The sequence below is a fragment of the Eptesicus fuscus genome, chromosome 20 (assembly GCF_027574615.1).
Source record: "Eptesicus fuscus isolate TK198812 chromosome 20, DD_ASM_mEF_20220401, whole genome shotgun sequence".
NCBI lineage: Eukaryota > Metazoa > Chordata > Mammalia > Chiroptera > Vespertilionidae > Eptesicus > Eptesicus fuscus.
In genome coordinates, this window is record NC_072492.1 from 14787561 (window position 1) to 14812054 (window position 24494).

General features: G+C 53.5%; 3 protein-coding genes across 5 annotated transcripts; 1 reads left to right on the forward strand and 2 right to left on the reverse strand.

Annotated features, from left to right (window-relative positions):
• Positions 1-1906: 1906 nt before the first annotated feature.
• On the reverse strand, positions 1907-2730 carry EMC6 (ER membrane protein complex subunit 6). The gene is made up of 2 exons (XM_008156762.3): positions 2617-2730; positions 1907-2454 (listed from the first exon to the last, which is right to left on the reverse strand). The coding sequence occupies exon 2, from the start codon at positions 2415-2417 to the stop codon at positions 2085-2087; it is 333 nt and encodes a 110-aa protein (XP_008154984.1). The 5' UTR covers positions 2418-2454; positions 2617-2730; the 3' UTR covers positions 1907-2084.
• A 156-nt stretch (positions 2731-2886) lies between these two features.
• TAX1BP3 (Tax1 binding protein 3) lies at positions 2887-7659 on the forward strand. The gene is made up of 4 exons (XM_008156763.3): positions 2887-3023; positions 5824-5943; positions 6359-6436; positions 6725-7659. The coding sequence occupies exons 1-4, from the start codon at positions 2985-2987 to the stop codon at positions 6860-6862; spliced, it is 375 nt and encodes a 124-aa protein (XP_008154985.1). The 5' UTR covers positions 2887-2984; the 3' UTR covers positions 6863-7659.
• Positions 7660-8512: 853 nt separating this feature from the next.
• CTNS (cystinosin, lysosomal cystine transporter) lies at positions 8513-24211 on the reverse strand. 3 transcript variants are annotated; one of them, XM_028132937.2, is made up of 13 exons: positions 24129-24211; positions 23782-23857; positions 23078-23157; positions 18619-18697; positions 17115-17199; positions 15772-15875; positions 15536-15667; positions 13242-13341; positions 13027-13146; positions 11869-12039; positions 10054-10171; positions 9730-9844; positions 8513-9420 (listed from the first exon to the last, which is right to left on the reverse strand). In XM_028132937.2, exons 3-13 carry the CDS (start codon positions 23136-23138, stop codon positions 9306-9308), a joined length of 1200 nt encoding a protein of 399 aa, XP_027988738.2. In that variant the 5' UTR covers positions 23139-23157; positions 23782-23857; positions 24129-24211; the 3' UTR covers positions 8513-9305. The 3 variants fall into 3 exon arrangements, with proteins under 3 accessions (XP_027988738.2, XP_008154987.3, XP_054565868.1); XM_008156765.3 differs by lacking the exon at positions 23782-23857; XM_054709893.1 differs by lacking the exon at positions 23782-23857 and having other exon boundaries at positions 9299-9420; positions 9720-9844.
• Between the last annotated feature and the right edge of the window lie 283 nt (positions 24212-24494).

Sequence of the window (24494 nt, forward strand, 5' to 3'; positions counted from 1 at the left end):
AGGCACTGATAAAACTGGCACTTTTCATTCAATGAGTAATCTGGTAATACTCTGCAAAGAATTTGAAATTAAGTTTTAATCTTCTGCTCTAGCCTATTCTCAAAACAATATAGACATTCATTGCAGTATTTTTATAATAGTGAACATTTCAAACAACCTAACAACAGAGGAACGGTTAGGTAAATCAGCTCATTTACCTTCTCCCTCCCTACTTCCCAAGAAGGACCCACTGCTTCAGGAATGAACTCCCCCTTCCACTCAGAAAAGGCCGAGAGGATTGGGGATGCAAACCATTAAAGCGAATGTCTTCAGTGGTGGACAGAGTGGGTTCAGAGGAAGCCACTGGGGGAGAGGGAGGCGAAGCTGTGGCCTCAGCTTCTTGGCTTCCTGTGCAAGCATGTAGCCCGGAACCCAAAATGGGATTCAGGCGGCCTGGGTCCCAGACCCATTTCCATTATTGGCCATGGCGCAATACTGTCTGCAAAAGGGGACTTGGATTCAGTCTATTTCCCTTCTGATCAAAAACTGATTTAAAAATCCAAATCTGATCACATAACTCTGGGCTAAAACTCCTAAAGACTTCTCTCAGTTGCTCTTAGAATCAAAGCCACTCTCCTCCATGGCCCTCCATGTTCTCTCTGGCCCAGATCTATCTCATAGCTTCTCTCTTCAGATACAGGCCAAACTCCTTCCTGCCCTATGGCCCTCAAAATTTGAGGTACTTGGCTTTCTTCCAAGTACCCCTTCTCCACACTTGGCTGTTATTCAACCTTCGGCTCTCTAATGTTATTTCCTCAAATAAGTCTTTCTTGACCCCCACCTCCCAACCTGGATTCAGTTTGGAGTTCCTATGTATTCTCTTCATAGCAAGCACCATAATTAAAACATTTGTGAAATTAGGTAATGCTGGTCTTCCCAGTTAAGACTATAAATTCCATGAGCAACATGTTCACTACTATAACTTTAATGCAATACTTATTCCTCAATTAAAATATGAATTTTATTATAAGATAACCCTCCTGATAAGAAGGAATCACAGATTAGCATATAGACAGAGGCACTGACCCTCTAGACAAGCCCATAGATTAGTTTACAAACATCCAATCTGTTTAATCTTCATGAGACATATTTTAGAAGACAGCTGGAATTAATTTTTTAAAAGGAAATGACAGCTAGCTGTAACTAGGTGAAATGGAACTGATAGGACACCATCCACACCTGAAAGCAGTAGGCTCTGAAAAGGTACACTCAGCCAATACAGCAAGAGCAATTAAGAGACCTACATGTGGCCCAGCTGGCGTGGCTCAGGGGTTGAGAGTGCACCTGTGAACCAGGAGGTCACATGCCCAGATTGTGGCTCGAACCCCAGTAGGAAGCATGTAGGAAGCAGCCAATCAATGATTCTCTCTCATCACTGATGTTTCTCTCTCTCTCTCCCTCTCTCTTCCTCTCTGAAGTCAAGAAAAATATATTGGGGGGTGGGGTGGGGTGGGAAAGAGAACTACATGTGAATCCAGGCTCTGTCCTTTCGGAGCTGTGCCTCCTCTGGAGCCTTAGGTTCATCATTGGGGACAATGATCACATCTACTCCATAAGGATATTGCTAGAATCAAATGAGATAATGGGTGTAAAACACACAGGGCATAATGCCTGGTATCCAGGGCACACAATAAACATCAACTGTTAGTAGTTCTACAGGTGTTAACAATAAGTTCTCTCCGTTTATAGGCCTTAGTGTCAACACAAGGAAATTACCGAAGGCCAGGCCTCACTCCGAGCTCTCCAGGAGTCATCAAAACTTGGTGATTTTGCACCTACGACAGACGGGGAGAGTTGGGGGGAGGGGACAGAGGGGGGGGGGGCGAGGGCGGGGAGGATGCGTTAAAGCAGGAAAAACTCCGAAAAGTGTCTCACGCTTCATTTAATCTGAATATTACAGGCTCTCCGTCTTCTGGTATAAGTTATAACGTTACAGAACAAGCAGTGAACTCAACAATTTAAAAACTAAGTGAGTCTACACGTTGTTATTGCCCGGCAACAGTCTTCCCCATCTGGTTTTCTAAAAAAGTCACCCCTGCCCCATTTCAGTAGACGTGCACCATGCCGTAGAGGAACGTCCAGAACAGGACGTAGGTGAAGAGGCCTCCGATGAGGCCTCCTGTAAAGAGAGGTCTTCGTGACTTAAAATATTTGTTCCACCTCCTCCCCGCCTTGAGGATTAGGAGCAGGGAGAGCAGGATGGAGGCAAGCAGGTAGAAGATGAAGCCGTAGAGGCCGGTGAGGCCGAGGATGCCGGCCGTGGCCCCCGACAGCGCCGACACCGAGGTCCGGCAGTAATCCAGGACCGCGGCGTTGCCTCGCACGGCTGCCTCGCTGATGAACGGCGGCCCTTCCCGCTTGGCCACCACCGCGGCCATCGCACCCCTGGGGCTCGGCCTCTGCTTTCCCGCGGAGCTGCGGAGAAAACCAAGGTGCAAGTGGCGCCTGGAGCGTGGCGAGTTGGGTTCACGCCGCTCCTCCCCCCCGGGGCTTCACCTTTGCACGACCTGAAGAGCCCAGCCGGGGGTGGGGGAGCGGCAGCACGTCTGCATCCCCCGCCCAGGCTCGCCCGCTTACCTGGAACACGGTGGCAGTCACTCGGCGTCCCCTCAGACAGTCGGCGGTACGGACCCGCGCGGAGCCATCTTGCCCTAGAGCCTGCTGGGAGGGCCCAGCCTGCGCACGCGTCAAGACCTCGCTCCCGCCCTCTAGCGCATGCGCCGCGGGCGCCCAAGCACGCTCCACCTCCTCTCCGCTTTACTACTCACGCACTGGGACTTCCGAGAGCGGAACAGCGATCCGACGGGTGATTGGCTGGAGGTTTGTTAACTATTCATGAGGGGGCGGGCCGAGCCGGGCGGCCTTTGTTAACCAGAGGGCGCGGTCGCCGGGATTTTCACTGCGGGCTTCGCAGAGCGGTACTTGGCTGCCAGATTGGGGTCGAGATGTCCTACATCCCGGGCCAGCCGGTCACGGCCGTGGTGGTGAGTGCTCTCGCGGGGGCTCCTCCTCCTCTTGGCTTGCTCCCACTTTGCAGAGCGGTAAACTGATACCCCATACAGGTGGGCAAAGCGTCGAACCCAGGGCTCCCCAGCCATAACAGGAAAGGCTGGGACCCGAGAGCCTCAGATCCTGGACCTGGCCAGTCCCCGCCCGCCGCCGCGTTGGACTCCTTTCAGCCGGCCGGGGCGGAGGACTGAGGAGAAAGGCCGGGTTGTGGGGGTCTAGTAAAGCACCCAGGGCCTTCCTGGACCTGTGATCTCAGCTGGGTAGCCGCGGGGGGCGGGCGCCGGTCCGGACATCCGTGAGTCGCAGCCTCTGGAATGAGGAAGTGCTTCCTCCACTCCAGTGGGCGCCGCCGCCCCTTACCCCTCCTTACGTCCAACTTTGCTTCCTCGGACTCACCACCGCCCAGTCCAGAGTGAAGGCTCACACAACTGGCTTGGTCCCGCTCGGAAGTTTCCCTGGATTCCCAGCCCTTGGGGCAAAGTCCAGGTCCCCCGCCTGGCACTTGGGGCCTGAGAGACCCTTTGGGGTCAGCTCAGGCACCAGGCTCCCCACTTCTCCCCTCCCCCTGGCTTGTCTTGGGTGTCAGGTGCAATTAGAGTAATCAAAGGAAGGGAGGGAGGCTGGGACATTAGACCTAGATGTGCCACAGCTGGATGGGACCTGGAGGCCAGGAGGTGGGGAAGTGAGTCCCAGAGAGGTCTGGCCATGGCCAGCCACATAAAGAAGCCCACAGGAAGGATCCAGATCTCTGAGAAGAAATGCCTGTTGGGCAGGCATTGGGTCAGGTGGAAGTCCCAGCTCTGGGGTCATGATCTCAGATGGGTGTGCTGGGAGTCAGGTGGTGTGGTGTGAAGTCACTGATAAGGTGAACACAGAGCAGCAGCGCAGGCCTGGGCTAGGAGGAAACATTGCTGGGCTTGCTGAGAGCTGTCCTAACCTTCAGCCTGCTACACCAGCCTGACTTCCAGATCCCTCGCTGCCCAGAGATAAGGAGGGGCCAGGCTTGCTCCTTACCTGGAAAAAAAAAGGGGGTGCAGGCGAGGAGCCAGAGAGGGGGGCAGTAACCGTCCTGATTTCACCAAAGTCAGTGACAGGGCCTGTGCTTTTTCTTTTCTTTTTTTTCTGTACTTTTTGACCTTGAAGGTGGGTCAAAGATATGTATTGGAGCAGGCCTGGAGGGTCTAGGGCATGAGGATCTAGGCCTGGTGGGCCTCAGGGATTATGCTTCTTGCTCCCCCTCTAATATGTCATGGCTGGTCCCTGGGCCTTCCTCAAAGCTGTAGGGCCATGACCTCACAGTTCTTCCAGCACATGTTTGAATATGGTGGGAGGGGTTTGGCCTCTCTCGTGTATTTGACTAGGGATGGGTGGGAGAGGCTTCCTCCCTGACCCTTATCTTTTTTACAAAAATATGTTTTTATTGATTTCAGAGAGGAAGGAAGAGGGAGAGTGAGCTAGAAACATCAACGATGAGAGAGAATCCTTGATCGGCTGCCTCCCACGTGCCCCACACTGGGGATGGAGCCCACAACCCAGGCATGTGCTCTGACCGGGCATTGAACCCTGACCTCCTGGTTCATAGGTCGATGCTCAACCACTGAGTGTAGTTAACATTTTGAGAATATTGAAACCATTTTGGCCCCTTGGAACTCTGGCTCCATAGGCCCATCTGCCTTCTGGATACCTGCCTGAATGGCTCCTGGCACTCAAACTCAACATGAGATGGTTGTCTTCAGCCAGGCCAGGAGGCCAGATGCTCCCCTTGACTCCTCTGTGCTATGAACAGCCCTCAAGTCTGCTGATGTCACTTTACAAGTAGTTCATATCCCCTGGCCTCTACATCCCACCTCTAAGAGAAATCCATATCCTGCTACCTAAGTGGCCTTCTAGCATCCAACCCGATCACAACCAGCCCTACTCCCCAACTCCTGAGAGCTCCAGTGGGCCCAGAATGAAGATCAGGTCACAGTGACCTGGTCACTCCCTCAGGTCTAGATCAAGTCACCTTTTGGAGTGGGGTGATCTGATCTGATTCCCAGTATTTGGTGACTGGAGCATGTCTGCTGAGGGCTTTGAAAAGAGCCTGGCACAGTTGGGGATCACAGCCCCAGATATGGAAGGAGAACCCTAGGACTCTCCCCCACCTCCTATACTGCACAAGAGCAGGGCCTGGGGCTGAGGGAAAAGACCCCTCCCTGGGGCCCAGTCTCCAGGGCCTTCCTGTCTGGCCCCAGCCTCTTAGCCTCATCTCACCTCCCAGTTCCAGTCCTGTGCTGTACACCCTGGTTTCATGGACCTTTATGTATGGCACCTTCAAGCCTCTGTTTCTGTTCCCTTGGCCAGGACAGCCCCTCCTCTCCTTTCTGTGTGAGTTTGATCTCCACTTTTCCTGAGCATCCTGTCTTGCCCTTACCTGGGCTGGCTCGGCAATCTGCCTGCAGTTTTTCTAGGGCCTGACCCCTTCTGCCCTGAGTGATCCCTCCCCTGGGATACAGCCCTCCATCCATAGCAAACGGGGCTTAGAGTACCTGTTGACTAAAACTGATGCCTGAGACAGAGGAAGGGGAGAGAGATTGGGACAGAGTGTTATGTGGGTGAGTTGATATGGCTGAGTCAAGTCTCAACCCCCCAGCCTCCCAGGCTGGATTTCTGCAGAGGGCCCTGGTCCCCACCCTCTTGGCACGGCTGAGCTGTTCCAGCAGCCTGGGGCGGCTGCAGGAGATACAGACCAGATTTATTCTCTACTCACCCCCAACTCATTCTTTTCTTTGCCAGCAAAGAGTTGAAATTCATAAGCTGCGTCAAGGTGAGAATTTAATCCTGGGCTTCAGCATTGGAGGTGGAATTGACCAGGATCCCTCCCAGAATCCTTTCTCAGAAGACAAGACGGATAAGGTGAGGACCAGAGTCCTGGGGCCTCTCCGTGCAGCAGAGGCCTGAGATGGTGGGTCTCTGCTTCCCGGGCCTTTGGGGAAGGAGCAGAGCTAATCTCTCGCCCGCAGTCCCCTCTAAGAAGGTCTAAGGAATGATCTGGTGGGAATAAATGGGGGTGAGGAGTGGGGGCTGCCTAGCCCTAGGAAGGCCTGTTTAGACAGAGCCCAGGAGCAGCAGGGGCTGGAGCATCCCTGGGGCAGCCAGCTGTCCCCTTGGCTGTCTTGGCACAACCTGTGCCTGGGGGTGGGGGCTGGAGGGAGGCTCAGTGCAGGGATAGACAGATGGACAGCTGGGCGTATGCCCTACTGGACTTTGCTCTGTGGATAAGGGGCCAGTCCGGTGAACCCAGGGCCTGACGTGGGCTGTCTGTTTCCAGGGCATCTATGTCACACGGGTATCGGAGGGAGGCCCTGCTGAAATTGCTGGGCTACAGATTGGAGACAAGATCATGCAGGTACAGAAGTCCCAAAGGAGGGAAACAAGGCTTGGGTCGGAGGGGCTGAAGCATTTGGGAGTGGGGCTGAGGCGGCCCCTGCCTCCTGGGAGACTCACCCAAGCCACGCTGGCCTTGCCCCCAGAGGAAGCTGGCTCTCTTCTCTGTGATAACTGGTGCTTGGCAACCCCTATGCAGGGGTCATCCGCTTGGGGCCTGCTTAGGTAACCCAGGCTCCCCAAAGTCCATCCTACTTCCAGGTCCCAGAGGTTAGGGAGCTAAAGTGGCTGTATTTTCTCCCTGGGTCAGGTGAACGGCTGGGACATGACCATGGTCACACACGACCAGGCCCGGAAGCGGCTCACCAAGCGCTCGGAGGAGGTGGTGCGCCTGCTGGTGACGCGGCAGTCGCTGCAGAAGGCCGTGCAGCAGTCCATGCTGTCCTAGCAGCCCGCCGAGGTCCCGACTCGTGCCTGCCGCCTCTGTACAGTGACACTACTTCCACAGTCTGCCCCTCGTCCTGGCTTCTGCTGAGTGCTGGTCCCAGAGGCCTGACTGGCCTGCCTTCCCCTCTCACCAGAGGCCTGAGGCTCTGGGACCAGCCCTCCCTTGGACACCGAGGACTGGAAACAGTGGCCTGGAGCTGAGTTGTAGTCAGTCTGTAGTGACCACAAGCTCAGCCCCCAGACCCTGCTGCCTGGTCTCAGCAATGCCCGGGTGAGCAGGGGCCCCCACTTCCTGAGAGCGGCACAAAACAGAACAATGCCTGGTGGGCCAGCCCTGCCCTCTGTCTCAGCTCCCAAGTGCCTGTGTCCCACGCGTTCCCGTTGCTCAGAGGGGATTCCACACTTCCAGAGCCAGCAGAAGTCTGCCAGGATGGAAGCCAGCAGGCTCAGTTCACCCATCGCTCCCCCACTCCTCCGAGGGGTGCTAGCCTTCCAGGGGTCACCAGCTTACAAGATTTAGGCAAGGTTTGAGGCTGACTTTTGAGGGCAGTTTTCAGGATTGCAAATCTCTATGCCTGTGCGTTTAACTTTTGTACTTTTTTAATCACTTTGATACAAAGGGTTTTTATCTTAACTATTTGGAGATGCCAATTCTACTTTGAATTTAGCTTACTAATTCAATCTGGGAATGACTTAGCAAATCAGAAAACCTTATTTTGGTTACTGTGGAAATGGGGCAGTATGAAGCCCCCCCCCCCACCCAATCCTTTTGTGCCCAATAAACAGTGCTGGGATTCACAGGGGTCTTTGCTAAGATGCAGGGTTGGGGTACTTGGGGGAGGATTACGGGGACAGCTTTGTAAGGCTGGCTGACCTGGCCCTGGCTATTCTGGGAAGAAGCCCCACTGTGCCTAGGCCCACCGGACATGTGCTTGGCCTGGCCACATCCACCTTCACCCAACTTCTCTTGTGGGGGTCTCAGTCCCCACCCAGGAGGAGCCTCATGGAGACCAAGGGGTTCATGGGAAAAATACCCTCCAAGGCTCTTAAGAGCACTCAGTTGATCACAGCCAGGAATGCAACCCCAAATGTTTCGAGGCTGCCATCTGACAAAATGGGGTGACTGGAGCCCTCCAGGCCTCTGGCTGGCCCACCATGGGCTGCACCACCAGCTCTGGGATTTATTGCCACTCATGGACCCACTGACAAATCAGGTTTTTGAAACCTCCCACTTTTAAAGTGTGGCACCCGGTAACATACTGGGTGGCCCAAATAAAACAGGTTGCATACTTGGTCAGGCTGCAATCTCTCTTTGGGGAAACAAGAGCCTAAACTATTTGGTATTTTTACACCTGGATTGATGAAGAATCTGGAAAGATCAGGCATCCCTCCACTCCCAGTGGTGGCGTGCCCTTTAAGACCTCATCCAACCCCTTCTCACAACCACAGCGTGAGCAGCGTGCCCTTGGGAATGCAGGCGTGGGACCTGTGGGACCTACCTGGCCCTGACAGGCAGGCGTCTTGCACTACCCAAGCGGGGTCCCCTGATGAAGGGCTAGGTCAGCACGCGGTCACCTTGGGAGGCCATCTCCCCAAGCCCCAAGGACTTGGTTCTGAAGCCAACACACCTGCCTCCTGCATCTGGCCAATGCTCAGCGCACAAAAGGAAACAGGTTTTAATCCAGGATACAGGCCCCTCATTGAACTTGTAGTATAAAGCTGGAGAGTGGACAATCTCAAGGCATGTACAAGGCACGTTTCCAGAGGCTGCCATCTGGTGTCAACTGGTTGGGATGGGAGGGAAGGGGTTTTGGGATCAGGGTTGGCCCATGGGTCTTAGGTGAGGTGGTCTCAAGTCCTCTGAGGCTAGTGAACAGCCCAAAATTGGCGAGTCGCAGGTCTGGGGGAAGTGAGGGAAGGCAGGCCTGCCCTCCTCCAGGGGAGCTCACCATTTGGAGGGTCCAACAGGCCTCTAAGGCACGGAGTGAGTGAGTGTGTGAGGGTGTGTCCTGTATCCAGACATAGGGTAAGGAGCAGCTAAGGGTTTCACGTGGGCCCCTGACTGGAAAGTGGAGGTAGGAAGACAGCCACTTACTACCAAAACATCCCTCCAAAAAAACCCCAAAAGGGGTGTTAGTGTGATCAAGTGCCACGGTGTTGGGAGTGAGCCCAGTTCAGAACCAATCTGCTGGGCACCTCAAGACCCAGAAATACCGTTTCTTTACTAGGCGCTGGCCTGGGCCACCTGTGCCTGCAGTCGTGCAAGTTGGGTTTTGTAGAATAAGTGTCAGGAAAGGGGAGTGTTCAGACTCAGAGAAGGGACCCCAAGGCCTAACCCCAAAGTCCTAGCCCCTCTGCCACCAACACCAGCACCCCTCAGTCCACTGGCCACAGCACCTGGCTGCTTGGTCTCTGGGAACAGCAGTGGCACCAAAGCTGCACGTTCAGTCCTTCAAGCTGCTCCCAGAAACACTGATTGCTCGAGGCAAGGCCTGCTCCCAGCTCCGCGTCCAGTCCTGCTTGGCACGGCTGTCAGAACCTGTGGGTGCTGCCTGAAGCCTTAAAGAAAATAGAAATGGCAGCATCAAGTTGCAGGGGGGCCAGATGACTGGCCAGCAGTCAGCCTTTTAATCTCGGAGCAGAGTCAGGCGTCTGTCTCAGAGGGAGGTTTCTCCCCGGCCCTGGAAAGTCCTGGTCGAAGGCAGGCTGGTTCGTGTTTAAGGCGTTTGGCCCTGAGGAAGAGAACGCTTCTCCGATGTTGCACACCGAGCCAGCCCTGCACTCCAGATCGCTCTCCAGCCTCCTGGGTGGGCACAGGGCCCGGGCCACTGACACTGGGGCCCTGGGTGCTAGTTCACCTGCTCATACCCGGGTTTCCTTCTGTACAAGCAGAAGTGCTGGATGAAGAAGACAATGTCGAAGAAGATGGAGAAGATGCCGAGTCCAAACTTGGTTGGGTCTCCAAAGACCAGTGTCCACTGGTCTGTTAACAGCCAGAGGGGAAAGAATCTGGTTTTAGGTTGGCAGCTCCTGGGGTGGTGGAGGGTGGGGGCCCTCACCTGTCCAGGAAACCACCAACCCTGCCCTTGCAGATGCCCCTGGGGGAACTAGGGGCTGGGACTGCTTGGATTCCCAAGCCGTGGGGCGGGCGTGGGGGGTGGGGCTAGTCCGGCCCACGGCTGATAGACTCACCATTGTTGTAGGACTGGAGGAACATCTGCAGGAGGCTGAAGCAGCCGCCAGTGAAGTCCAGAAGCACGTTGCCAATGCTCCAGCCCTCGGTGCTTTTGTAGGCAAAGTTCATGTAGGCCTGGGCAGCCAGACAAAGACATGGAGGGCGGTGAGGGGGCTGGGGGGCTGCCACTCCGAACAAGAGCGGCTCTCATTCCTCCCACTCATGTGCTCGGGCCTCGGCTCCAAAGAACACGGCGACCTCTGGGCTCTGACAAGGCTTGGCGGAGAACAGCTTGGGTGGTCCCGGGGTCTCGTCCGCACGCACAGTGAACAGGGCCCTCTGCCTCCCCGCCCTGCACCACACAACCGCGATGGAGGGAGGCTGGCATGCTGCTTCTCCATCTTCCTTCCTCCCTGTTCCAGGACAAGCCCTCTCGTGGTTTTCCAGCCCCTCGGAGTTTCCTCCTCATCGCCCATGAAGACTCCCCACTCAGCCTGGACTTGGTGCTGTGCTTGCGACCCGGGCTGGGAGAACCGCCTGGTTTGGAACACCAGCCCCCCCACTGGCGCCCGCTGCCTTGGGCGTTCTCCTAGCCTGGGCTTCTCCAGCTGTAGAGTGGGCTTACCTCCGCCTCAGCCCTGCTTGGGCGCCGGGGTGTCTGTCTCAGGCTTCCCAGGTCTAGTGGGCGGACCCACTGGACGCCCCCTCCTCCTGCTGCCAGTGCCGCGCCTCCTCCCTCCAACGCCAGCACCCTCTGGGTTCCCCTGGCTAGGCCTCTGGAGGGGTCTTCTCCCAGTCAGCCATCAGCCAGGTCCCCTTTTTTGTCCTCTCCCACCCTCTCCATTCTTGCTGCCACCTCTCCAGTCTTGGGACAGTTTCAAACGTCTCCAAATTGGGACTCCTGCCTCCCAGGTTTCCCAGCCCCAAGCTTTCCCACATTCAGGGACCGAGGTCCCACTTCCCTCAAGTCCTGCCCCCACCCCGAAGCCTTCTTCCCAAGCCCCTGGTACCTGGCCCCACCTTCCTTTAGCTCAACCCTCCTCGGCCAGCCAGGTGTCCTTGCTGCATCCACGCTGTTCTGCCTGCGCTCTTGTGTAAGCGGCCCCTAGCCTGGGATTCCCCCTCCTCTCGTGTCCACAGAACTGAGTCTTGTTTATCCTTCAGGGCCTGGCTCTGCTTCCAGGCCCCTGAGGAGACTGGCCTTGACTCTGGCCAAAACGCTCTCTTTCCTGAGCCCAGGGCATGAGGTTCCCTGTGCTGGGGAAGCTGAAAAGGGGCTTCTCCAGAGAACGAGGTGAGAACGAGGCCTCCCCTCATGAACAGAGTCTGCAGTTGGCACTTAGGTCATAAGCGATGCTGTCCCGGGCCACTCCAGCAATGGGGCAGGCATGCTTGACTCTAAGTCCCTGGGTCTGCATAGAACTGAGTGCTCGAGGGAGGCTGCTGAGGGCCCACAAGGAAGGCCCGGATGGGAGTGGAGGTCACAGTAGTGGGTTCCCTCCTCCCACCTGATCTTTCAGGGCTGTCGGCTGTGGTAATGGGGCAGAACTGAAGCCGCTAGGAAAGTTGGGATGGAGACCTGCACCACCCCTGACTCTCAGAGCTGACTGTGAGCTCTGAGTCTCCGCTGAAGTCTTCGTGAGATTTTGGCGCCAGGGAAGAGCAGGCGGCGGTGTGGCCAGCTTTCACCCGGTCCCGTCCTGCTGGGCCCATGGCTTCCACTGCGGCTTCCCATGCCTGGTACTTGCCCCAGCCAGGACCGGGCCCGGGGCCTGTATCTCACCCCCTCACCCCAATGGCCATATGGAAAGGAAGGAAGGCCCCAGAGGTACCTGTGGAAAATACTTGACCAGTGTCACCGCGAGCTTGATGTAGGAGAAACAGAAGAGAAACTGCAGCCACGTGGTTACCCCGACTGCGGCCAGAATCATGATGACGAGCGCGAAGAGCCACGAGAGCACCAGGAAGCCGATGGTGGGCCAGGACACCCGCTGGTCGCCGCGCTGGGGATGAGAGGGGGAAGGGGTGGGAGGTGGGCGTGGGTGGGGCAATGCTCCCACCATCACCAATGCTCTTGTCACTCTCGGGGCCTCTAGTTCAGTCCTTCTTGGACTTTCAGAGCCCAATTGCTTCTTGTTTCCACAATGCAGAACTGGGGGCCTCTCAGAGCCCCCCAGGAGCGAAGGATGTTGGGGATGGAACCCAACACCATCCCAGCCCAGGCTGGTTCCATGATGCAGAGGGAGCCTGATCACTCTGGAACCTGTCCCCACCCCTACCCTTCCCCAAAGAAGGCTCCTTCACCCAAGCCCCACAGCAAAGAGTAAGAAAACCCGGAAGGTGGGGCCTGTGCCACGTGGCTGGCCTTGCGTGTGTGAAGGGAACTCTGTGAGGGAAGCGGTGCACCCACAGGGAAGTGAAAGAAAACGCCACGTCAGCGACCAGACACATGGCCCAACGTGGCCGAGTCCAGACCCCTCAGGACCTCGTGAGCCTCCTCCTCACACTGAACCCCAGCTACCTCCATTGGCTCACAGCTGCTCTCATTGCCCCTTGGCCTTCACAGTCGGTGCCCCAGCTGGGGGTGCCCCACCCTGTCCCTCTTCCCCATGGCCACAGGAACGTTCCTCACCCCACGAACCACACTAGACACCAATTCCTTGATGCTCTCCTTCCCCCTCCTCACTGGCTGGGCCGTGCTCTCCCCTCCCCTCAGCTCTCCGCCTGCTGGGTCATCATGCCTCTCTCTGTCCCCCACTCCAGACCTAGGGGGAGGGGGCAAGAACTTGGGCTCGTGGAGTGGTCCCTGTGCCCAGCACAGGGCCTGGCCTATTATCTTGGCCCAATAATCAATCAGATGCTGAGTGATCAAACACGTGTCCTTTCTGAGGGGCTGTGTCTTTGTAGTAAAACAGCAGGTGTGGGCAGCAGGGGGTGGTGGTGGGTGCTGCCTGGCAGCCACAGGGGGCAGGTGCCATTCCACCTCTCACCTCGTACAGGAGGCACTGCACCAGGACAACCAGGGTGAGGGCCACGGCGTGCAGGCTGAAGAAGACATCGTTACTCTCCACAGGGTTCACTCCATTCGGGTATTTGAGGAAAAACTGCTCCTGTTGGGGGGTGTGTGCGTGTGGCAAAACTGAGTGAGGGGCAGCCAGGCCATGGACTGCTTGGGCTGGGCTGCGGTGGGCGCGCAGGGCCATACCTCGATGTGTGGCACCCAGAAGAGGCCAACGTTGAACACGCTGTAGGCCACGAAGCCCGTCAGGTTCAGGGTGACGAAGTCGAAGCTCAGACCAACAACACTGTGGGAGGGGAGATGGAGACAGGGCAGGTGAGCCGGCCAGTGAAGGCAGGGGAGGGGAGGGGAGGGGAGGGGAGGGGAGGGAAAGAGCTCCCAGCACACGGGGAGGGGGGAGGGGGGCTCGGCTCCCCCAAGCAGAGCACTGGCCTTGGGTCCCCCTTCATGCCACAGTCAATGTCGTTCAATCCCACCCTCTTGGGAACCAGTTTCCTCCTGCCTCAAGTCCTGGCCCCCGAGGGAAGTTTGGGGCCTCCTGCAGAAAGGAGGTGTCTCCCCTCCCGGGCTCCCTGCTCAGCAGCCCCGCAGGAGGCCCACATGGCGAGGGTGATTGTGGGAAAGCTTGTGTCCTTGCTGCATGAAGACACAATCGCAGGCTCACTTTGTCCTTCTTTCCTCCCAGGGATGTATAATTGTCATACAATATCCTATTCATTTCAGAAAGACCATAATGATTTGGTATTTATATACATTACAAAATGATCCCCACAATAGGTCTAGTTACCACCTGTCACTATACAGTTATTACAATATTACTGACTATATTCCCTGTGCTATACGTCACATCCTCATGAGTTATTTATTTTATGCCTGGAAGTTTGTACCTCTTAATCCCGTTCACCTATGGCACCTACTCCCCAATGTCTCCCCACTACCCCGCTCTGGTAACCACCAGTTTGTTACCTATACCAATAAGTCTGTTTCTGTTTTGTTTGTTTTCAGATTTCATATTATAAATAAAATCATCCAATATTTCTTTTTTCTGTCTATTTGACTTAGCATACACCTTCTAGGTCCATCCACGTTGTTGAAAACGGCATGATTTCATTCTTTATTATGGCTGAGTAATATTCCATTGTATATATGTACCACATCTTCTTTATCCATTTGTCTATCAATGGACACTCAGGTTGCTTCCCTATTGCATATGCTGCTGCAATGAACTCAGGGGTGTATATATATCTTTTCAAATTAGTGTTTTCTGTCATCTTTGGATAAATACCCAGTAGAACTGTTAGATCAGATGGTAGTCCTATTTTTAATGTTTTGAGGAATGTTTTCCACAGTGGCTTCATCATTTTAAATTGCCACCAGTGTATGAGGGTTCCCTTTTCTCCACATCCTTTACAACACTTATTTTTTGTCTTTTGAATGACAGCCATTCTCATAGGTGTGAGGTAGTATCTTGGGGTTTTGAACTGCATTTCCCTGGTAATTAGTGATGTTGAGCATCTTTTCATGTGCCTGTTGGCCACCTGTATGCCTTCTTTTGAAAAAAGGTCTGTTCAAGTCCTCTACCCACTTTTTAATCGAGTAGCTTACTTTTTTTGATACTTATATAAATTCTTTGTACATTTTGGCTATTAACCTCTTATCAGATATGACTTGCAAATATCTTCTCTCATTCAGTAGGTTGCCTTTTCGTTTTGTTGGTTTCCTTTGCTATGCAAAAAGCTTTTTTTTTAATTTAAAATATATTTTATTGATTTTTTTTACAGAGAGGAAGAGAGAGGGATACAGAGTTAGAAACATCGATGAGAGAGAAACATCGATCAGCTGCCTCTTGCACACCCCCTACTGGGGATTGAGCTCGAAACAACGCATGTGCCCTTGACCAGAATTGAACCCCAGGCCCTTCAGTCCGCAGGCCAATGCTTTATCCACTGAGTCAAACCGGCTAGGGCTAGGCCCCCAATTCTTTAGCAGGAACTGCTCTATATGTAGCGTTTATTCCGTATGTCTGTGGGAGGAGGTGAGTTCAGGGTCTCTTACACCCATATCCTGGCCACGCCTCCCTCTTTGATTTTATAATCAAGGTGGGAAGGTTTAATCTCTGAGGCTGAAGGATCCACCTCCGGTACTATAGCACAACTTGACATTAATTCCTCCAGGGTTGTACGGACCGAGATAAGAGTATTTGGGTGGACTTCGCCTGCACCCAGCCCGTTCTCCACTTCTCTGAGAAGCCCCATTGTGTTGCTTTCACAGGGAGGAGCTGAATTGGGCAAGAGACCAACTGCCCAGCAGTACAAGTGCCACCACAGGCTCTTAGAGCTCTCACCTCAACAGCTTTCTAGAAAGGGCAGGAAAGGAGATAAGCAGAGGGGGAAAGGCTGAACTCATGCTACCTACTGCCTCGTGGGAATGCCCGTCATACGGGCACCAAATGAACCTGAACATACAGCTCAGCAGATTACCTTTTCCGCCTCCAGTTCATGATCACCTGCGGGTAGAAGGAGACGGACCAGGCCGCAAAGTAGATCCAGCCAATCACCTGGTTTATGATACTGACGATGTTGCTGCGGATCACCAAGAAGCGTATCCTTGGGCTGGAAAGGATTTGGAGACCAGGATGAGCTGAAACGGGGCTCCCGAGAGAAACCCCCATGTGCCAACGCTGCCTTTTTTTCTCACCATTTAAACCCCAGCTTACCCGGTTTGGTTGGAATGATTTTTGTGCAGAAAAACAGTAATTTGTCCCACATTTCGAGATGTCACTTGAAAAGAGGACTCTGTCACTCTGGGAGGCACCACAACCTATAGAAAAACTGAATTCGATCCAGTGCCATGTACTTGTTGGGACCTGAGTGCCTGGCTGCAGACTCTGCACTAGGAAATGTAGGGACAGATCACACAGGGTCCCTGCCTTCCGGGAGCTTACTAACCAAAGGGAGAAACACGACCAACCAGCCAACTGGAACCCCCCGCCCCCCGCAACACCTATGTGTTATGCTAGACTTTCTGAGCAGAACTTGGTTCTGCCCTTGGGCCTACCCCTGGCTCATCTCTGAGGGAAGGTGGGACGGCCCCCTTCCTCTCACCAGCCATGCGATCTGTGGATCAAGCCAGACCTCAGAGAGCTGAATGCCAGGACCTGCTGTTAGAACCACTGGCTTTTCTTAGCCTGCAGCAGGAGACACCCTGGGGCGGGAGAAGTTGTGTCTAATGATGTGTGATGTTCACCATGGGATGAGATGAGATTCCCTTCTCACAGGAAGCCCATGCTTCCACACGGTCTGCTTGCTAAGGGGCTCAGAGCCAGTTTGCTGCCCATTTCTACAGCCACACAGGGCCTCGTGGCATGCTTTATGGTCATCAATTCCCTCCCTGTATTCATCTTGTCTGTTTTTTGTTAAAACCCTCGTTTACTTTATACTGCCTCCCCATTGATGTTTTTTTTTATCTAATTTATCAATAATTGGCTCAAATCCTTAGTAAGGCAGAAGCAGGGTGTCTATTAACAGATAAATGCATAAGGGCTATGAATAGTTATCGCTGTAATACCAGGCAGACTTTGGCACTGGGTTTTGGAAATAACACTCAACCAATGGGATCTCAGAACAGTGCTTTGCAAACCTTAACGTGGACCCAAATCATCCAGGGGTCATGCTCAGGTGCAGATTTTGAATCAGTGGATTTGGAGCGGGGCCTGGGAGTCTGCATTTCTAAAAGGTTTCCAGCAGGGACAATGCTGCTAGGCCTTGAACACCCTTGGAGTAGCAAAGTCTTAGAAAACGACCTTAAGAATTTCTTCTACATTCACAGAACCATTTTCTGCCTTACATTTCTTACCATCACCTTCCTAATTCTGTCTACACAGCATAAGACGCCCATCCTCAAGGAGACCAACAAAGCCAAAATCAGAGACTTCTAGAGGGATGGGACAGGGGCAGCCCACGGCCTAAAAACAGGGTGACCTACTTCCAGAAGCACTTAATTAAAATGTGTTTTGTTACCCAGCAGTTCTCTACCCACCAGTTAAGGTTCATTACTTACTTCATCCGGCAGCTCAAGGATAGTGATATTTTTTGAATGAAATGTGATTTCAAAAGTGATCACCAAGGTTGCATTCAGCGGATGCCTGTGGGGGACAAGAGTCTGATTACTACTGAGGAGTGGGACACTGTGCGATCTCAACCCACCTCTGGATTTCACACGGGGCCTGTCATTGCTCAAGCGGTTAGGGTGAGGAAGTGCTATGGGCTCAGTCTGAGGGGACAGAAGGTGGGCTCCCTGCTCCTTAGGAGTTTTCTATCTTTTTAAAAAAAATACATATATTTTTTATTTCAGAGAGTAAGGAAGAGGGAGAGAGAGATACAAACATCAATGATGAGAGAGAATCATTGATAGGCCACCTCCTGCACACCCCCTATGAGGGATGGAGCCCACAAACCAGGCATCGAACCGTGACTACCTGGTTCATAGGTCAACAATGCTCAACCACTGAGCCATACCGGCCAGGCAGGAGTTTTCTATCTTTATCAGAGGAGAAGATGTCCCTACTGGGGCTGACTGAGAACATGAGGTGTGAAACTGGCTGTGAATGCCAAATAAGGTGTCCAGGGGCCGACTGGACCATGACACCTGCTCTGGTGGGAAAGGCTTCCGAGAGGACTCAGGTCTGAGCAGGGAGCATTGTGTCCCCAGAAAGCCACGAGACAGTATGAGCAGCCCATGGGGGCTCAGGTCTGCACTGAGAGGCCTGGCGTTAATGTGGAAGACAGTGGAAAGCCACTCCAGGGTTCTGGAGAGGGGAGAGCTGTGGTGAGGGGATGACATGTCAGATTCACCAGGTGTCCGGGTGCAAGTGGCCGGGCTATAGACAGAATGTAGGTCTGTTGGGGAGCCTTGGTACCAAAGCTTTGGTTTGAGAACAGACTTCCCAGGAGGGGTGAGGAAAGGGAGAGGGAGAGAGAGGACAGGGCTCCAGACCTTCCTCTACCTACAGGATCCATGTCACTGGCAGGCAGTGCAGGGTGAAGCAGTGAAGGATACACTCAGCACAGTCTGAACTAGGCCGGCACCCTCATGCCTGAACCAGCAGAGGTCAGCAAGAAAGACTCTCGGTCAAGGCTAAGTGTGAGGGTCACACAAACGAGATCCACCAGATGGAGTCACTTCTGCTTTCGGAAGTGATCTAACAAGTGCTCAGCTCCTTACCCCGGACCTCAGGGCTCTCCTCAAATACTTAGAGCCTTGGAAAGGGCCACTCTGAAGTCTGGCATCAACTGCTGGTCACTCAAGGACTCTTTTCAGCTGGGAAAAAGGCTCATGACTGGGGAGAAGTCCCTTTTCTGCTCCTCCCACCGGAAACAAGGGTTCTGTGAGTGGGGGAAGAGAGACTCTGGGACCTCGGTCTGCAGCCCAGGGCTAGTGCCTCTCTTCCTCTGGCTTCTCTGAAAGTGACGAGGCACGAGCATCACACCTGAAATATGAAGGGACTGAGCCAGCTGTGGGGTGACGAGCTGGGCCGAGGGCAGCTCTGGGCCTGGGAACTTACTGAAGGGCGATGCTGACGTTGGTGGAGCTCCCATTTTCCAGCTTCACAGTGGGAGGAACAGCAAGGTTGACCGTCGACTCTGGAAGGACCCGAATCAGTGGCATTAGTCATGAGGTCAGAGACTTAGGCCCACAAGGAGAGACGGACAAGGGCCCCTGCCATCTGAACTCGGGAACTATGCCTCATGATGACACCTATCTTCTAGGTGAAGACACGGAGGTTCTGAGGGACTAAGTGATGCGACTGGAAACCAAAGCCCCCGTTATGCTCTTTCACCTCCTGCTGCCATTGGAGGGAGACACAGCCGCTTCCTCCTCCCCAACATCACAGGCTCTGAGGGTATGCAGCCGAGTTATCCAGAGACAGTTTTAGAAACTAAAGGAATTCAAGCCACAACCCGGGACTGGAAAACTTCTTCAACTTGGTGGACTTGAACCACCTCTTCAGATGGAAGTCACAGGAGTCTCCTGTTAGTGGCGCTTCAGTGGCCCTGCAGAATGGGTCCAGCCTCTCCTTGAGCATTTCTTTGATTATTGTCAGCTGAGTCCAGTGGCGTTGGCAGAGCCAAGTCCTGGAAACATACCATGTCAGAGGCAGGTATGTTGTCAGCCTGACCCTTAGCTCAGGTGCCAGGGGGTGGGTTTCACTGTCTAAGTTCAGCCAGGCACAAGGAACAGACACAATTATCCGGGCTCAGCCAGGAGTGACAATTACAAAGAAGCCACAAGAATGAAGAATTACAGCTTGATCTTTAACCATGATTTCACATAATTCCTTTGTCTTAAACTCTAGTAAAACTTCCTGGAATCATACTGTATAAAATAAACGTGCTGCACTGGCTCTGGGTCACTGTCTCTCCATCAGAAGGCCAGCTATCCCACCCGGTCCCAGCTTTCTCTACTGTCTCCTGTGTCTGTATCTTTCTTTTTCTCAATCCCCTGTTGCCCCTACTCAGTACTTGTGTCCACTCTCTAGCTGTGCTGGTCGCGGTCCAAGAGAGAAATACTTATACTCAGACACATGGGCCCAGCTAACCTTTTTCTCAAAAAACCTTTTGGGTTCCCATATGAACCTGAACCCAGCTCAACCCATTCACTGATCCCCTTCCTGAGGCTGACTCTGCTGGGGGCTGGGGGGAGACTGATTTCTTCTTGGCTTAACTTAAGATGAGGTAAACAGGCGTCCAGGGGGAGGGGAGAAGCAGGTTTGGGAGGCGAAATACCCCAGAGCAACTTGGCTACAGAACATGAGTGAGTCAGACTCTCTCTGACCTCTTCCTGTGTTCTTAGGGCCGCACCCCCCACCCCCATCCCAGGTGTGCCCACAGATCCAGGCACCTGTCCACCTCCCCTCCCTCACCTCCAGGCCTTCAGGATTACGCAGAGCATAAGGTATGGGCCTGAATCTAGAATGGAAGCGGAAGGGGGCCCACAATGGGAAAGCAAACGCTCCACTTGATGAAGTTGGTCCTTGCTGGGGAGGCGGCTGCAGGCAGGGCCCAGGTCTCCCTCTCCCCAGACCATGAAAGGCCGAAGGTAAAGAACTGAGGTTAGGCGCCCAGGTGGGAAGGGCATTTAGAAGTTCTCCAATGTCTGATTCCCCTTCTCAATACTCCGACCTGGCAGTTCCTCTTCCTCTGCCTGGACACCCAGGAGTAAGCCCATCCCCCCCAAGGGAAGGGCCAGCCTGGAACTTGCACTCCTGGGCCTGGCTCTGCTACCCGGGACCTCTCAGACCCTATCGGAGCCACCTTCCTCATGCTGACCCTGCATGTGTGAGTGCAGATGCAGACTTTGTCCCGTGTCTGCAAGTCTCCAGCGGACTCCCCCCAGGGTCCCTCTGAATGGCATGTCCCCCCCCTGGCCCTTGCAGAGGCCAAGCTGCACAGAGAAGGAAGGTCCCTCCCTTACGTGTAGCCTTGGGGCTTGGAGGCAGCTTTGACAACTCCACCTCTTCTTTTTCACTCCTGCTCCCATAAACAACCTGTGGCTTTGTTCTGGGCTCGCACAGCTGGGGTAGGTCCTTGCTGTTACTTTCCACCTAGAGCTGAGGACCATACCAGATAAGCAATACTGTGACAAGACGGTACCCAGGACAGGGTACTGAAAGTGATGCCAGGCAGCTACCAACACCTCTGGGTCCCCAGGGCTCTGCCGGGACTGTGATCAGGGTGAGTGGGAGATCCCCATGGCCTCTCCTCTTCCACCGTCTTTCTATTTTAAAATCGGAGTCTGTGAACGCTCAAAGAACCAGATCAAGGGATGTTTACTTCCCTCTCACTTAGTGCCACGAAGACAGCAGTGCTCAGCAGCCGAGAGACTGGGCTCTGAGGTCAAACAGATCCATTCTGGCTCTGTCGCCTCCTAGCTGTGTGACCCTGGGTATACTTAAGCCTGTTTCCTCACCTGTAAAATGGGGAGAATAGTACTACCCATCTCACAGGGCATTGTAAAGAGAAAGTGATGTTTGTGACTTTCCACACTAAGCGCTGAACAACTGCTGTTGACTATTCTTAACATCATGTAAACAAGGCAGGACATTCTTCTTCTTCTTCTTCTTCTTTTTTTTTTTTAAGTGGGAGGCAGTTAGAAAACTGGCATCATATCCTGGGAAAGCACACTTTAAAGTTTGCCCTGGGGCAGGAGTCTCTGGACAGAACATTGGAATTACCAAATGAATCTTAATGAGACCACCCCAAGTTTCCTCTAAGGAGAGTCTGTTTTCATATCTATCATCTATCTATATGTTTTTATTGATTTCAGAGAGAGGAAGAGAGAAGGAGAAATGGAAATATCAATGATGAAAGAGAATCCTCTATCGGCTCTCCTGCATGCCCCCTACCGGGGATCCAGCCCACAAGCCGGGCATGTGACCTGACTGGGAATCGAACCGGGGCCTCCTGGTTCATGGATCAACACTCAACCACTGAGCCAACTTAAGGTCCCTGACGATCACTCCCCAAAGCAAAGAGAAGACAGGCCCGCCAGAATGAGATCAGAAAGCCAATTCCAGTAACTTGATTTTATGGTGGTTTCCACTGTTTGACACTCAGGAAAGGAGGCAGAATGGTAAAATGGAGTAGGGACCCTACTCAGGTCCCATCTTTGTTACTTTCTAGCTCTGTGACTTTGGGGAAGACCTTTACCCTCCCTGGGCCTAAATCCCCCCTCTGTATAATTGAGGTGGATTTGCTGTTCTTCTCTAGAACAATGCATTACCATTGCTAATGGAGCTTTATTTAAAGCCTGCCAATGCATGTGTGTATATGCATACTGGGGCCTTAGTCCCAGAGAATGTGACCCAGCAGGTCTGGAGTGGGGCTCTGGCATCTGTACCAAGAAACAACAGGCTGCACATGGAAATTGCTTATCCACAAGGTATGACTATAAAGTAACATGGTTGACTTTTTAACAAAGCTGGAAGAGCTGGTCAGGTACGTATGTTCTCAGAGATTTAAGAGGCCAGATAACTGGAATGGTGCAGCCACTGTGCCAGGCTCGTGACAAGCTTGCACAGGATTTGTATTGTTTGAACAAGGTTCATTTGAAATCTTTGGTCAGGGATTGTAAGATCTATCTGATTTTTGACAATGGCCAAAGTAATGGGTCTGGGGTCCTAGAAGTGCTCAGCACAAATTCCTTTTGTGGAAGGAATTTCAGCCATGTTTTGGGCAGTGGGAGAATTAATAGAATGATACAGGCCTCTAAGAGCCCTGCACTAAAAGTCACGCCTTATAAGGATATACAGATCCTGATGTGTTTTTTGGACAATGAGCCAGTGTTGTGCGAGGCCCCCAGCCCTGTTCCTCAGTCCCACTTGAAGGGAACGGTTTTCTCATCTTACGAGGGGACGCTGGGCAGACTCTTTAGGAGTTTGTGGCCTGGCAGACCCAGGCACAAGGTGGCCACATCACGCTTCTGCAGCATCTCCCAGAACCCATAACTCCCTCTGTGAGGTCCACAGGGCAGGAACACAGTCCTTCCTTACAGATATTATCCCAGATGGTTGGAGCGCCACAGTTTGATTTTGGTAAGGGACCCCAGCGCAGAAGGCCGATTATTTACTTATTATCTTTAGAAAAGCACATAAGAATGTATTGACTGCAATAAAAACATATTTATGACACAGAAACAAGGACCATTTCTCCCCTGGTTGCAAGTCTCATGGGATCCTTAGAAGTTAGGGGATATGTACCCATAGGGGAGAGAGGGGAGGAAGGGAATGGCATGGGTGTGCTCCCTGAAAGGAGAGCGCCAGAAGGCCAATTATTTATGGAATCATCTGACCCCTTGTAAAACTCCTGGACCCCAGACCTGGGTCTGCTCCACCACCCTGTGGCTGCTTGACCAAGGGGCAGGTAAGCCCACGTAGTCTGGACAGAACTAAATCCTTGGCTACAAACAGGTCAGGCTACTTTATTTCCCTCTTTACAAAGTTGATGACCCATTTCTAAACTTACCACATTTCTCTATGAGCTTCAGGGGAAAAAGGATAAAAACAACCAGCCAACTCCTTATCATGTTCCTCAATTTCAAAGAACTAGTGAGAAAAACAAAGAGCAAGAGGAGTTCAGGTTAAAGTTGGGTCAGCTCAGCAGCAATATGCCCCTTGGGGTAGTGGCCACAGAAGTGTAATAGGCCGCCTGGACAATATGCCCCCTGGAACCATGGCATGAACTGTTCATAAAGGACTCTCACTTCACGCCTGTGGCCTCATGGGCTTTGCATCACCAGCTTGGAGAACAGGACTCCAGGGAGGGCTTATCTTTAATATACAGCGAAATGGGCTCAGAGAGACTAAGTGGGTTGTGTAAGGGCCCACTCTGAGGAAGTAGGCAAATACTGAATTTTGTCCTCTTCAACTGCTTCCTGCAACTTAACAAAAAGGAAGATGCAGTTTTACTGGTTTAGAGTTCTTTCCCCCCAAAATTATTAAGATGTGGTCAGATATTTGACTTTGCGAACCTATAAATATTAAGGAAATTGACTTCATTCCCTATCTTGGGATAAGAGCCTAAGGGTTGTTATTTTCCTCAAAACGGTCGAAAAAGGCAAAGCCCAGCTGTTCTTCCCTTCTTCGGCCTGAAAGCCCCCGGAGGGCGGGGCGGGGTGGGGCCTGCTCCTGCCCACTGCCCTGGAGCCCAGCCCAGAGCTCAGCACTTACTTCCACCGGAGTTTCGGAAGGGTCCTCCCTTCTCCAAAGCAAGCTGTAAACTCCGCGACTCAGATTCAGGCGGCAACTAAGCGGAAGGCGGGGAAGGGGCTCGGACCACCCACACCACCTCGACAGCGCGGTGAGCCCTACCTCCGCCCACCACCACCCGGGCCCTCGAACCTGGGGACTGTCCGGTGTTGCCAGGACGGGACAAGTGGCAAGGGATGGAAACCCGGCGCCGCTGAGCCGGGCTGGATTTGCGGCAGGCTGCCAACCGGCTTGCAGCACCAGCCCCGGGCCTCAGTGGGTCCACTTGGGGAATGGGGAGGAGGCTGTCGGGGCGTGCCGGCTCTCACCTGAGACCTTCGGAGGCTCTGGGACCGATCCACCAGACGAACGGGATGCTTTGACCTGTACCCGCTTCCCCGGTCTGGCTAGATCTGCGTGAGGGCGGACCCGAAGTCACCTGACCCCAGTCACCTGACTCGCGGAGTAAAATAGGTTCCCGCTATGCACTCTGGGAGCGGTAGTTTTGACGAGTCTTAAGCAGGGTTGGGGCGGAGCGGAGGCACCTTGGCAGGGATGGAGGCTCGGTGTGAGGGAGTCTTCAGCCACTTTTAGGGACACAGAGGCTCTCTGAGTCCCGAGCGCCTGTACGCGGACTCTGCACTAGTTTTTGAGAGCGAGGCAGAGGGTGTCCTGCGAAGGCAATCGCCGCCGCC

Bases quoted from the DNA above. Each gene is read 5' to 3' on its own strand.
- EMC6 (XM_008156762.3), bottom strand. From the start codon at position 2,417: ATGGCCGCGGTGGTGGCCAAGCGGGAAGGGCCGCCGTTCATCAGCGAG.
- TAX1BP3 (XM_008156763.3), top strand. From the start codon at position 2,985: ATGTCCTACATCCCGGGCCAGCCGGTCACGGCCGTGGTG. The intron at 3,024-5,823 runs GTGAGTGCTCTC...TTTCTTTGCCAG, and splicing joins AGCCGGTCACGGCCGTGGTG to CAAAGAGTTGAAATTCATAA. The intron at 5,944-6,358 runs GTGAGGACCAGA...GTCTGTTTCCAG, and splicing joins CAGAAGACAAGACGGATAAG to GGCATCTATGTCACACGGGT.
- CTNS (XM_008156765.3), bottom strand. From the start codon at position 23,138: ATGATAAGGAGTTGGCTGGTTGTTTTTATCCTTTTTCCCCTGAAGCTC. The intron at 17,200-18,618 runs GTAAGTTCCCAG...TGTCCCCCACAG, and splicing joins AACGTCAGCATCGCCCTTCA to GCATCCGCTGAATGCAACCT. The intron at 13,147-13,241 runs GTATGGCCCTGC...ACCCCCCAACAG, and splicing joins TCTGGGTGCCACACATCGAG to GAGCAGTTTTTCCTCAAATA.